At 37.5% G+C, this 15,312-nt stretch overlaps 1 protein-coding gene across 3 annotated transcripts in view; it reads right to left on the minus strand.

The window, feature by feature from the left end:
- The window catches only part of ITGB6 (integrin subunit beta 6), an 85,075-nt gene that overhangs the window by 61,722 nt on the left and 8,041 nt on the right, over positions 1 to 15,312 (minus strand). For all 3 annotated transcript variants that reach the window (XM_049887288.1, XM_049887286.1, XM_049887287.1), the window contains 3 exons: positions 6,259 to 6,424; positions 4,862 to 5,023; positions 3,127 to 3,222 (listed from right to left, as the gene is read on the minus strand). In XM_049887288.1, the coding sequence (XP_049743245.1) occupies positions 3,127 to 3,222; positions 4,862 to 5,023; positions 6,259 to 6,424 (424 nt within the window). The remainder of the gene's footprint in view (positions 1 to 3,126; positions 3,223 to 4,861; positions 5,024 to 6,258; positions 6,425 to 15,312) is intronic.

Consider the following 15,312-nt stretch of genomic DNA (forward strand, 5'->3'; position numbering starts at 1 on the left):
AAGTCATCTTTTCCAGTCAGATGTAGACATTTTGAAAAGAAATAGGAAATTTTAAGGAGACCTGGTGGTACAGTAGTTAAGCGCTTGCCTGCTAACCGAAGGGTTGGCAAAAGCTGCTCCATGGGAGAAAGATGTGGCAGTCTGCTTCTATAAAGATTACAGCCTTGGAAACCCTATGGGGCAGTTCTACTCTGTCCTGTAGGGTCGCTAGGAGTTGGAATTGACTCTATGGCAATTGGATTTTTTTTAGCTTTTTATAGGGTATTTGAAAAATCTTCCAAATAACTCCAGATGATTAATAACATGATTCGAAAATGTAGTAAAGAACACCGATTTAATTGCTTTTTATCTCAATATCTCACTCAGAAGGAACAACTAGTCAAATTAGACAGTTGGGGCTTAGTAGCCTGATACTATCTTCATGCAAATTAACATAACCATTTAAAAACAACAGAGGAAATCTAATTTTTTTTTTAACTTGGGTAATTGAATCCTGATTCAAAATGGTATTTAGCACTGGAATGTAATATACTACTTAGTGCTCAGTCTATTATCTACCATTATCTTTGAAACCCTATAACTGGACAAACAGGAAACTATTTATAATAATAAGTTGGCTCAAAATCATCTGTTTGCTGGAGTCTGGGGTGCACATTATAGTTATTGAAGTGAAGGCAAAACTGCTTACTTTACTCTTTCCATTGTCTGTTCATCTCTTTTAAATTTTACAGCAACACTACACACCTGGGCTGTCCAAAGCATCTTACTGAAATTACTGAAGGAAAAAAAAAAAATCCCAGTCATTTTTACTGCAATCCCTGAGTAAGTAGCATCAATCTTATCTGCTGCAAAGACAGGGCCACCAAGGAACCTACCCTACTTCCCGCCTGCGGTGCAGGCACACAACTCTGGTTAACACATAACTCTCTGGCGAACGATGTTCCTTCTGTAATTTCCATTAGAGCTACCACTTAGCTGGTTTATTTATCTTATTGCTGGTTTTACTTTTCAGTGATTTTTTCTAGTTATGTTCCTTATATCACAGCTATCCAAACATGTGGCTGCACAGGGCTCCTGTACATACAAGGCTCCTTCTAAGAGATTTAAACTGAAAAGCAACACCAGCCATTATCAGTCTATTTTCAGTTTTCATCATCAATAAAACATGAGATCAGCTTTTGCACGCTGTCTGAAGCCTTCAGGGAAGTATAATGTTGCTGTCATTATCTTTTGACCAGGCTGCTACCTACCCCACTAATGCAGATGGAATGATGAGACAGTCAAAAAACAAAATACTGAAACGATCAGAGTCGTGGAGTAGGCTGCTGACCTGGCCCACAGCATGGCTCCCTGAGAATGTCCCTTTGAATATAGTGGGGCCTGGATGGTAAAAGCCCACAGGTGATGACAGGACATAAATTCCCCTCATAATGAGATTAATAGGCAGGCAAAATAAATGTCCTGCTGTTACATTTGAGGCAGGCTCTAATCTGGGGCTTTCCTTGGAAATGATCATTTCCTTTGCAGCAAGGGAACCGTGGATGCAACTAGCTTAAATTCGACAGGTTCTGTTTTGCAATGTAGTTATTTTTCATCTTCTTCTGTCTTTTTAATAGCAGCTCAGAGGAGGCGTATAAACGAATTGTGGGTCTTAAAGACTATTGCCAAAGTGAGCTATAGAAGTCTGTGTTTATGATCATCAATCACATTCCCCAGACTCCCGTTTTAAGAAAAGTTCTGTGCACACCCCCCCCCACCCCCTTTCTAAACAGGAGCCCTGCAGTGGAAGAGATGTTGTGACCCCCTGGGTCCTCTCACTCTAGCCTGAAGGATCAAAAGCAGAATAGGCTCGCTATTGTATTTGGGGTTTTTTTTTTTCTTAATCTTTACCACAACTCTACTACTTAAAACCACTGGAAACAAGTATCACATACTAAAAAGCCTTAAGAAAATGCCCAGATCGGGTGAAACCACATGGTCTGTGAGTAGAACAAAGACCTTGAGTATGTAGTTTGATTGCAAGGGACTTCCGTGGCTTTCAGCAGAGGGCAATCTGGACTTGGAGTACAATACCCTCCTCTCATTAGAAATGCAAGATAGGATCTCCTCCTGGATCCTTTCCACAGAATCCGATGCAAGTTCACGGGCTGCACCATCCTTAGTGGAGAGTGGCGTTTAATCAAAGCCTTCTGTGAAATAATCTCACAGTTTCCTGAGCCCTGCAAAGTCACCAAGCAAGTTAAGAGGTCCTTTCAAAAGGAATGGGAGCTCAGATTCTGAATTTAGGAGAATTTGATGATTCTGCATAAACGGCACGGGCAATTTAATGTAAACCTGTTTTCTCTACACCATCTAGGGCACATGTTGAAGATTCCTTACTTCCCTGAGAAGCTGTAGGTCAGGAGCAGATTATTTGCTAGTACCCCAATTTGTGGCATTTCGACATATTGTTTTTCTTAGGCTGAAAAGAAGCCAGAGAAGTCTCTGAAGTTCCCATGTGCATTGTACAGTTTTTTGCAAAGTGGTTCACAAGCATTGTTTCATCTAACGAAACATTTCCTTTTCTGCAGCTGGCGGGTCCATCCAAAAACTTGAACTGCAAATCCAGCTACTTTAGAGGAGAAATTATTTTTTGGGCCCAATGTAGCAAGTTTTTTCTTTCAACTTTCCGCTTCTTATTGCATGAGTTGTGTCTCTACTTGTGTATTTTCTATGTGTCTAACTTGCAAACATCAAGGAATTTAAGGTCAGCCGTTCTCCTCCCACGCCCAAGATTTTCTCGGCCCTCTGTTAACTACCTCCTCATTATACGACATAGTTCAAGGGGAGATAGGCTTTTTCTTTTAGTGGGTAGTTCTGTACTTGTTGTATTCTCTTCCAACTTGTTTCATTTCCATAACTCTTTCTTCTTTGTTTCACCATATCTACCCACTCACCCCCACTGCACCTTTGTCTTTTTAATTTAAATTGCAAGCAAATAACTAAATCTACTTTGTCAAGGGCCCACTATATTTGAAATGTGTTAATGTTTATCTAATGGCCTTTCCGTGAGTTAAATTCGCAGAGTTAATGTTAAAGTTTCATGATGCATAATCTCCCGAAGGATCCCAAATTATGTTTGCTTACCTCATATAAATGTACTTGTTCTTGGGTCACAGCAAAGATCAGTAATACGTTATTTTGCACCAGCTTATCAATGAGTTGCCCAATTGTTGGATATTCCTAAAATTAACATAGAGATTTTTAGTACCTTTTTAACAAAAAGATGTAAAACAAAGGAATGTTTATTGCAAAGCTCATATCTAAGTAGGCAAAAACACAATCAGTGTCATTCACTTAGTTGGCTTAATGGTGGTTTGTTAAATTGTGTAAGTCCAATTAGATATTCATTCCTAAGAGTCCATTGCAGTGCATGGGGTATGTTATGCTCTGCCACTTGTAAGCAGAGCACTTGAAATTTATTTAAAGACTTAGAGTGCGTCGTATTTTCAAGGGTAGAGAACCAGTTCTTCTCTTTCTAAGTGCCACTTGCCAGCAGGCTAAGAATGTTACAGCTGGGGGGGAGGGGGGTGGCGGGTAAACCATGATGGATGTGACTGAGGTGACCCTTTAGTTCCTGGTGGAATTGGATGAGATGGGATGACGGGTGAGGAAGGGACAGCTTGCTGAGGAATGACATACTGCAATCCTGTATCTGCCTGATTCAAGACATTCCTTGAGTCAGCTCTTGGGTTTGTTTTTTTTTTTTTGCCTTTTTGATGTCACAAATTGGTTTTATGGGGTCCCGTGATATTTTTACAGAACAATTGAAAACACATTACATAGTCGTTCCCAGGTGATATGCGCACTTTAAAAAAAAGAAGTCATTCGTATCAATCATCAGATTTCAAGCTGGCCTCTACTCTCCAAGGCTGGAAAACAGCATATTGGCCTGTTATATCCAAATATGCACAGTGTACAAAGAGGAACTCAAATGAGGAAATTGCTGGCAAACAAACTAAGGATATATCAGTTATGTCCGAAGGCCACCAGAATGAAGGAACACTAATAAATAAGACCTCCTGTGCACTTATGTGGTACGATGACACATTTTCAGCACTTCTGGACTATCTCTGCCTAAAATCTTCTTTGGAAACAAGGTTCACATTGAGGAAAATGTGTAATTTTGCCTAAAATACTCAGGTAGATTACCCAACTACGAATCTGGCTAGTATGTACCTTCTATCAGGGTTGGATTTTTATTAGTAGAGATAGCAGGTCATACCAATTTTCCTGAGTCTGACATTTTCAGTCTCCCTTGCTTTTCAACTGCCCAAACATTAAGCATCCTTCATCTTTCATCCTTAAGCATCATGACCTTGGGGCCCCTAGATGATTACTGTTCTGGTCTCCCCCCACCCCCCATTTCTGGGGCTGCCGTAAAGAACAGAATGAGCTGACTGTACTGCTGTTCATAGGCCCTAGGATCTTTGAGAAGTCGGGGAGGTTCTGGGATCTCGTGGTAGCATAGCAGGTTCAAACTTCTCACCACCCACTTGTCCTGCTATGGGAAACTCTGATGGTGGTGAGGATGGAGAGAAGACAATTCGTAAATCTCAAATCAGAAAATATGTACTGATATTACCAAGCTTGGAGCCCTGATGGGGCAGTTTGAACCTACCAGCCACTCCTTGGAAACCCCATGGGGCGGTTCTACTCTGTCCTGTAGGGTCGCTATGAGTCGTAATTGACTTGTTGGCATTGGGTTTGCTTTTTTTTTTTTGATCACCAAGCATGGGTTATTCTGCTTTGCATTACAACAACTGTTGCTTCATTAGCTTTTGTATAGCCCTGACAACAGTACAGAGGGCAGGGTACACACCAAAACAGTTGACATGGAATATTCATTCTTGCTGTCCAAGTGGCAGAGTCCGTCGTTAGGAATCACGATGCCTGCCAGTTTGCTGTCCATCCCAAAATGAGAATCTGCATCACTCACAAAGACCAGGAGGTGGAGGGAGTCATTCCGCCAGCCAATTTTTTCCTACAGTGAGTAAGAGCATTTGGGTGGTATTGGATACAGGCAGGCACTTATTGACGGTGGATTAATTATACTTGAATACATTCAGATTATTAAAAAAAATAATGCTGGCCAATCTATTTTAGCTTTTTGTATTTATTGTGGGTTGATAATATATTAAAAACATGAAATTCTGTGACATTTGCTTTTTCTGGGTAACATTTTCAGATAATTTATGTTTCAGAAAAAAATAGTTCCTCTGCAATCAGTATTCAGTTGATCTTGACTTTTACATAGTTAATTATTTTTACTGTCCAGCTTTCAATTCACCAGAGAAATGAGAGGAGGAGGTGGTGGGAGGTCATAGATAATCACAAATCCAAGCTGAAGCAAAACTAGTCAAAACACAATACAAGATGGATTCAAAATAAGCCCGTTTCATTAAAACGTCATGCAGTCTTTGGGCATGTATTTCTCTTTCTACTGATATTATCCAGGAAGTATGAGCCTAAATATAAAGATAAGAATTTCTTATCAAAACATGGCCCCAAAGCACTATTAATTAAGATTGCCTCTTAGCAGAGCACTTGCCTTTAATTATTAGTCCAGGAACCAGCTGGACAAAAGCTCATCCTGGCGGCACCATCCCACCTTATCCCTTCTCTTCTTCCCCTAGTTCCTCTGCCCTTAACAACTCCTAGGAGCTTGAGCCCTGTGCATTTCCTGCCATTTTCCATAAAGGGCCGTTGTCAGAAGACAGGGGCATTACTCTCATGAGTACGTGTCTGGTTGTCAAAAAGGAGTAGTATTCTCACTGTTGTTGAAATAGTGTAGCTTCTGAGGGTTGAGCTAGTGTAGCTCCTGAGGTCGTTCAAAACAATAAACGTCTAACCATACACAGAAGTATAAACAGGATATTTTTACTTTTTTCATTAACGTTCACTTTTGATTTTTTTCCCATAGTTAATTTCAAAATTAATCTGATCCCTATGTTTGAAAATTACATAACTATGGTTTTGAAAAATTTTTCCCAAAGCTGCTACAATTTTCTGAGATTACTCAAATTTTAAGTATAAAGAGCAGTCCTCACTTCAACATGGTTGGAATAAGTTGCAAAATTTTTGTGTTTTAAGAAGGGTCAAATGTAGAAATTTGGTTATTAAATAACATACAAATTCAGCTAAGCTTTTTCAAAGTAGATTTATTAACAAGAGATGAGTTTATGGTCACAGAGTGAAACACTGCTTCTCCCAGTATACCTTACACACAGCAGCTTGCATAATTGCATCAAATCCACCTTCTGGTGTGTCAATATTAGCAGAAATTTTCTGATTCTTCACAATTTCATTGAACCTTTCGGCATCATTTGTCAGTGGCAAAATATGCTTGAATCCAAATGTAGGTAAGCAGAAGTATGGAATACTACTGCAAAAGAAATATATAAAAAATTCTGGATAAAATATGATAGACACGGTACACAACGAATGGATCTGGTAGCTGAGTAACATTTCTTTAAATCAAGATTAATTTTTCAAAAGTGACTGACTCTGTAATTTGGCCATGAATCTCACAGTGAAGGTTGCTGTCATCATCCCCCATCCCATCCTTTCCAAACTGGCCACATCAGCTAATATTTACTGAGAGCTTATTGTATGTCCTACACTGATTCAAACCCAGATAATAAATAATCAAGTAATCAGACTCTTCACCGTGGGAGGTGTGTGTGTGTGTGTGTACATGCGCGCGCGTGCAACCACTATTTTCTACTGCCTTCAAACAAAATCCACTGTTAGGTCTACATGATAACAATTCCTTTGAATTCCAATATCTTAAGCTATCAGCAAGCATGTGTTACCTGTAACAAGACCTAGAGATGGACCTGTCTTCCTTCTCCTCTATTCCCGCCTGTATTCTCAGTCCTGCCTTTTCAGGACCCCAAAATCAGGGCAGCACTCTGGGTTCTAGGACCCAACTCTACTGTGGATTGAATAGACTGCTGTGGGCCAGCCTGGGAGTAAAACTACCACTTAAAACATCGTACATATAGGACGAGGTCTTCACCAAAAGTATTGCAGTAGAATAGGAATCTGGGGGATGAATTCAGCCACATCTGATTCTGAAAGTGAGTTACAGACCTTGGACAAGTTACTTTACCCTTCTAACCTTTGGAGTTTTCATTTGTAAAATGGGAACAACAGTACAGAGCAGCAGTTCTCAAAATGTGGACCCTGGACCAGCAGCATGAGCATCACGTGGGAAGCTGTCAGAAGCACAAAATCTGGGGCCTCACCCCAGACCTACTGAATCAGACCACTGGGAGTGGGGCCCAGCAATTTGAGCTGAAACAAGCCCTCCAGGTGATTCTGATGCATGCTGAAGACTGAGAACCAACCACTGGTGTAGAAGTAAAAAGAGACAAAAAGGAATAGAGATGCTGGTTGAGGTGTGCAGCCTACAGAGTGCCAGTTGGCTCTCCTAAGAGCACAGGCAAGGCCTGAGCCTCAGCTTTGCAGGTTAAGCGGACTATCTTGTCAGCAAATGAAGAGAAGTTGCAGCTTTAGGTGTTGGCCTCATTTATTCCCGTAAGTAGTCTTACAAGGAAAACAAGTCATAATCCGATGTGCCGTCAGGCTGCAGAACAAGGGGAGCTTGGGGACTCCAGTGCTGAATGGCACAGCCTGAGATGTCCCAAGACAGCCATCTCCAGAACGGATGCTCTTGGGCCCACCTGGCCCCTTCTCCACGTTTTCTTTGTGTTGCATATTTTACCAAGGTTGTCTCAGCTAATACAATTTGGGAACCTCTGGCAGCCAACAGAACTAGATATTCCGGAAGTGCTTTGATTAAGGCTCTTGGGTAGATGTGGCCCACACTTGCTTCTGTGCTACCCTAACCCACCTGGTCTGTTCATTCAGCTGTGTCAAGACACTGGGTCTGGGGGGCCCAGGACTGAGTCTGGGTCTGTCACATTCAGGTAATTTTGCAAATTTCCTTTCTGATTTATTCTGTTTAACTCTCAGAAGGCAATCTTATTCTATTTTTAATACCTTGTATCAAGTTTTATTGAAACTCTGAAGTGCTAACCACCGATAGTATCTACCAAGCCGGGTTGTTGTAAGGATTGAAAGAGGTAAAATATGCAAAGCACACAGTACAAAGAGCTTTTCCTAAGTAAGTCATCAAGTCACTTCAAACAGAGTCTAGCAGAGATCTGAGGACAGAAAATGCCTTTGGCTACTATCTCTAGAACCATGTATTTTTCCTGGATTAAAATAGTAGTGCCTGTTCATTGAAGAAAATTTAAATTTTGCATAAAAAAGTAAAGAAAAAAGATAAATTTTAATGATTGTAAGATGTAGCATAGTTTATTTGATCTTTCCACTATTGCTGAACATTCATTTCTAAAACCTTTATGTAATTAAGTAATGGAGTGATCCCTTTACATACATCTTCACAAACTATTCTGTATCTTAGATAAATTCTTGAGGGAGAATGGCTGGGTTACCTTTTGATACATATCAACAAATTTCTTTCCAAAATCTGTCTATGTTGCCATTTCTGATATTGGTGTATAAGACTACATTATTGTAAAAAACAAAACTGTACCATTTAATTAGTTAAGAATATCAATTTAATGTTATTTTTAATTTGTATTTTATTACCACTAAGTTTGAGCAGTTGTCTGTATGTTTATTGACATTTTATATTTCTTCTTTTGTCAATTGCCAGCTTATATCCTTTGTGCATTTTCTTATTAGGGTATTTTTTTAATTTTCTAATTTAATTTTAAGAATTCTATCTCAAGAATAGCCACTGTTTGTCATTTTTCTTTTAATTTCATTTATGATGTTTTTGGATATATGCCTTAACCTTTTCCTACCCTCAAATACAAGATGTATTTTAAAGTATGAAATGAAGAAGGGGTCTAATTTTTTTTTTTCCAAATAGTTAACCTATTAAATGAGTAATTTAGCATCCATTCTAATTGCTGCTGCAGGGTTTGAAATAGCCATGGGTGACAGGAAGTGCACCAGATTTAGAGTAACAAGACTGACAGTTACCTCAATGTACTCATCTATAAAATGAGAGTTGTTATAAGGCCTATTTCACAAGGTAGTTGTGAGGATTATATGAGATAAAAAGGATGAAACTGTAGGTATACCAGTATTCCTGGGACTTCACTATTCTTGGAAAATGTTTGTTTAATTTTTCGGGGGGAGGCTATTGGTTTACAATATGCCAAAATGACATCTGAGTAATTTCTGCATCCAATCGGGTTTTTTTTTTGTAATCAGTTTTCATCTTTGTTTGATTAGAATTGTTTGCTCTGTAGATCTTACTAGAACTCTATGCTTTTGGAAAGTAGAATGAAACTTTAACTCACTGAACAGATTCATGCGATGGGAGACCATGTAACCAAAACCAAGCAGAATGTCAGAGCTGGGTCACTCCAGGCATCTTTGAGTGGAGACTGCCCGTGTTCTTGTCAGAATTTTCCCTCTTACAAAGGTCAGATTTGATTGTTAATTTCTTAGCAGAGCAATTGAAGGGAGTAGGTATTTGTCACCAAATGACCTGATTCTGAGTCCCTAGACAATGATAATTTGCATCTAAAATGTAGGACAAATTATGAAACACTAGAGAGAGTTTTTGTTACAATTTTAAATAAATATTCATAAATAAAGTCTCTAGCGATATATACCAAAATGTTAACATTATCTTTTCTGAGTGGGGTAAGAAATGATTTCCATTTTCTTATTTTGCCGATCTGTATTTTCACACTGGCTTTATTACCTTTGCAATAAGAAACTATACACAGTATACTCCTATGTGTTCATGTAGTAAATCCTTTCAAGCATTTCATAGTTTAGTTTCCTCCTCTTGAAAAGCTACAATGAGCTTCTCACTATTGGTGTCAGACTTAAAAAACAACACACAACCTACATGGAATGATGTTTAAAAAAATCTCAAAACGTTTCAGAGAGTTAGAAAATTCAACTTCTGTGCTATTGAATGTTTTAAAATGCACATTACAACTCATTTACAAATATTAAAATGGGGGAACCATGATATTTGTTGCTGTATTTTAGGCAACAGTACAAGCGAAACGTCTTTCAAAAAAAGTAAACCACTGTGGCAATCTTACATGATGAAATCACTTTCCAGTGACTCCCCATTCAGGGAAGATAAAGAGAGAAAGCCGCTGCAAAAAGCATCAGAGATTAGATTAAAACAGCCGGTTTTTAAAGTGTGGTCCACAGACTCCTGGGGGTCACTGAGACACTTTCAGGGCGTCTGTGAGGTCAAAACCATTTTCATAATAATACTAAGATGTTGTTTGCCTTTTCCACCACGTGGGCATTTGCACTGATGATGCAAAAGCAGTATCGAGTTAAGCTGCTGGTGCCTTAGCACAAATCAAGGAATAACACCAGACTGCAGTGGTCAGTCCTTGTATCATTACTCCCAACCACTCTAAAAAAAAAAAAAAAATACCTTGAAGCAGTAAAAGTTATTAATTTATTAAGTCTGAACCCTTGAACTTTTTTTTTTTAAAATATTCTCTGCGATGACATGGGAAATATGCATAAAGCATTTCAATTGCACATTGAAGCATGATGTTTATAGAGGAAAAACAATTGTGCAACGTTTGAGCTGAACTGGCTTTTCATCTATTTATCATTATATGTATATTTTTTTATGGAACTCCAGTTTTACTTGAAAGAAAAATTGACAACCGAACTGTTACTCCAACCTGAGTATTTGGCAGACATGTTCTTAAAAATGAACAAAGTGAACCTGTCACATCAAGGAAAACAACTGTCAGTATTTTTCGCCAAAGACAAAATTCAAGGTAACAACAGAAAATTAGAATTTTGGAAAACTTTTATCTGCCATTCATGAGATTAACAGCTTCCCTATGCTTAACGACTTTTCTCTTGAGATTGTGATTTTTTGATACTGTGTCATGAAATTTGGAAGATCTGCATAACTCAGTGAACTGATATTTTCCAAATGACTAATGCATTGTGTAATAAAGTCATGCATGAGTAAAAGAGTCATTCAAGTAAAAGACAGACCATTGGATTTTTAATGTAACAGAATATGAAAATTTCCTTAATATGGTTTCAGATTCCACATTGTAACTAACCTTGCCTTGTTTTGGTGTAATATCAAAGAAAAATGTCTACAGTCATCTGAAGAAGCTATTAAGTATTCTTTTCTTTTCCAACTACATATCTATGTGAAGTTTGAATTTCTTCATGGAAGTCAACCAAAACAAAATATTGTAACAGAATAAATGCAGAAAAGATACGAGAATCCAGTTGTCTTCCTTTAAACCAGAAGTTTAAGAGATGTGGAAAAAATGTAAAATAGTGCCAATTTTCTTGTTAATTTTTTTGTTTTGGAAAATATACTTTTTTTTCAAAAATATATTATTCTAGTAATATATAATTACTTACTATAATTGCTAAATGAATGAATACATATTTTAAAGTTTTCTCAGTTTTAATTTCTAATATGGTAAATATCAATAGATAAAATCCATATAAACTAAAGCTATATAGAGTCTCAACAATTATTGAGACTGTAAAGGGGCCCTGAGACCAAGAAGTTTGAGGACTACTAGATTAAAACAATTATAGTTAAGTTAATCAATGTTGATGAGGAGAAGAAAATTAATATTTTGAATGCCTGTTGTGTTCTAAGCTCAACTAATAATAATTTAATTCTCATGATTACCCTGCTGTTGTTGTGGTGTGCCATTGAGTCGATTCTGACTCATAGCAACCTATAGGACATAGTAGCACTGCCCCATAAAGTTTCCTAGGCTGTAATCTTTATGGGAGAAGATCATCAGGCCTTTTCTACCTTGAAGTGGCTGGTGGGTTCGAACTGCTGACCTTTTGGTTAGTAGCTGAGTGCTTAACCATTGTGCTACCAGGGCTTCCCTCCATTGTGCTACCAGGGCTTCTCTGATTATCTTACAAGGTGAATATTATTATCTTCATATATAGGTGAAGAGACCAAGCTCAAAGAGAGTAAGCTGTTTTTCCAAGGTTATAACTTAAATGCAGGTCTGAAAAACCTGATGCTTTACTCTTACTTCTCATTGCTTCCCTACTAAAGAAAGTTTTATTCTATAATTATAAGATTTGAATTGATCACAGAGTTGACTTTTTGTATTTGCTGCTTGGTTCCTGGTGCGTATGAGTCTGTGTGTGCGTGTGTGTGTGTGTGTTGGGGGGAGGGGGGTGGTATCTAGACAGAGAGCCTGGAAGAATTAGGGATGTGATGCAAAAGGGAAAAATACATTGCAGTAAAAAGAGACTTGTCATTTACAATCTTAACTAAGGGGAAAATTTGCCAAGAAGATTGAAAGAAATACCTTTAAAAAATAGGAAAATATCTACCATTTCTGGAGTTTAAATATATGATCCTCTTTTGGGTCCCCATTCACTACACCTTGTATGCTGCTTTAGTTTCCTCCTAACCATGCTCTATTGTTGTTGACAGTAAGTACTATTTATTGAGAGCTTATCATGATCAGTCCCAGTGCCACGGGCTTCCATTCATTATCTCATCCAATCCTTACAACCACTCTGTGTGATCAGTATTATTACTCCAAACTTACGAATGAAGAAACTAAAGCTTTGAGAGGTGAAATGATTCACTTAAGGTCACGTTACACATGAGTAGATGAATCAGGACCTAAATCCAAGGCGACTTGGAAGCCTATGCTCTTAGCCACCATGCTACATCTTGTGCCTACACCCCCAACAAATTTCATTTCCTTGAGGACTGTAGTTTCCTTCTGGATAACCCCATGCCTAGCACAATGCTTGTAATCTCTAATGCTAGTTAGAGATTAGTAACTCTTTCCTAAATGAATGAATAAATAAATGCATGAATGAAACACACAGCTAAGTAAAGAACCAAACTGTAATCATTTTCCAGAAGTCCGATTAAGAATAGGACCAGTTGCCTCATTGTTAAGTTAGTTCAAGATGCTGGGCTGCCAGTTTAGCTGAACCATCCAAGCTTGCTAATTTTAATTGTTTTCTGTAGTGATATTCCATATTCATTGCTCTCCATGGTTATGATTATACTTCAAGATGGTATGTCTTATCTGGCCTGTGACAGGAGGAATGATTTTAAACACACCCCCTAGGGCAGAGATAAAAACATGTTGCTTCAAGTTGATTCCGACTCACAGTGACCCTATAGGACAGAGCAGAACTGTCCTATAGGGTTTCCAAGGACCACCTGGTGGATTCAAACTGCTGACCTTTTGGTTAGCAGCTGTAGCTCTTAAACTCTACACCATCAGGGTTTCCAGGGCAGAGATAAACACTACGCCATCAGGTTTTCCAGGGCAGAGATAGTACTAGGTAATCCTAGATGGGATTGCCCTAAGAGATTTTCTACTGAAGATTGTTGCATAAAAATATATCAAATAACTAAATACAAATTTTAGATAGATGCAACATTCTCTGGTTAAACAAAAAAGAAAGCCCAGAGCATTAGAAATGCTTTTATATTAAATAGGAGGTTGTTAGCACCACGCTAACACTTAGCAGTGAGTCAAACAACTGATAGGAATAATCACACCTTACTATTATTATCTAGCACTTTTGAGAGCACAAACCATTATAACTATTTCTAGAACTCTGTTCAGTGTGGCAGAAATTGCTAGGCACCACCTAGTATTCATTCTTTCCTTCTTCCCTAGTGACAGAATTCTGATTTTATTTGGAGTAGCAATGTAGTTTCCTTGCAGCAACTGTGGCTATATAACTGAGTTCTGGCCAATGAGATGCAATACAAGGTGTTGGATAAAATTTCTGGCAAAGCTCCTTAAATTGGGGAAATAAAATTAAACATGCATTTACAATTAAATAAAAATCTTGCCAAACTGAGATTAGAAGGAAACTTTCTTGTTTTGATAAAGGGAATCCAAAAATCTTTAACTAATATACTTAATGTAAAACATTAAAATTTTCCCCCTAAGGTAATGAATAAGACAAAGTTATCTCACTACTTCTATTTAAAATTGTACTGGAGATCATAGCCAGTGTAATAAGGCAAGAAAGAGAAAGAAGAGGCATAGATATTTGAGAAGTTGTTATTAAAAGATAGAATAATCACATGCATAAAAAATCCAAATCTACAAAAGACAGATTAGAACTAATAAGAAAATTTAGCACAGTTGTAAGATAAAAAGTCAGTATGCAAAATCAATTGTATTTCTACATGTTATCAACAAACAATTGGAGAATGGAATTTTAAAAAACACTGTTTACAATAGCATCAAAAAATCAAATACCTAAGAATAGATCAAACAAAAGATGTATAGGATCTTGATCCTAAAAATGACAAAACATTAATGAGTATAATCAAACAAGATCTAAATGAACAGAGATATATACCATGTTCAATGACCAGAAGATTCAATATTTTTAAGACGTTCATTCTCCCTACATTGACTTATAGTTTCAACACAATCCAACTTAAAATCTCAGCATATTTTTTTAAAGAAATTGATGAGCTGATTCTAAAATTTATATGGAAATGCAAAGGATCTAGAATAGTTAAAACAACATGAACAATAGTCAATAATCAAAACAAGAAATTGAAGGACTTATACTCCCCAATTTTAACACTTTTTATAAAGCTATAATAAAGATAGTGAGGCATTGGCAGTGACACAGGTGTATTCAATAAATCAATGGGACAGAATAGAGTATCCAGAAATAGACTCACTCATGTATGGTCAATACCAACAAAGGCATCAAGACAATTCAATGAGGGAAAGAAAAGTCTTAACAAATAGTGCTGGAACAATCAAATATCTTTATAAACAAAAAGATTAATCTAAATCTTTTTCCTTCGATTTAATTACAAAAACTCATTTGATATCATGGTTTAACATTTGGCTGCTAACTGAAAGGTCAGTGGTTCAAACTCACTAGCCACTCTGCAGGAGAAGCAACCTGGTGATCTGCTCTCATTAAGATTTCCCCTCAGGAAACTCTATGAGGCAGTTCTGTGAAACTGACTTGATGGCACACAACAGCAACAACAAAGGTAAAAGCTTTAACCATAAATCTGCTAGTAGAAAACAGAAAAATCTTTGTGATGTTCGGGTAGGCAAAGATTTCTTAGATAGAACAAAAAATACAATAACCATGAAATTAAAAATTGATAAATTTGACTTCATCAAAATTAAAAAATTTTTGCTTGACCAAAGATATTTCTAATAAAATAAAAACACAAGCCATGGACTGGGAGAAAATATTTTCAAAACGTAT

The sequence above is a fragment of the Elephas maximus genome, chromosome 6, assembly GCF_024166365.1.
Source record: "Elephas maximus indicus isolate mEleMax1 chromosome 6, mEleMax1 primary haplotype, whole genome shotgun sequence".
Lineage (NCBI taxonomy): Eukaryota > Metazoa > Chordata > Mammalia > Proboscidea > Elephantidae > Elephas > Elephas maximus.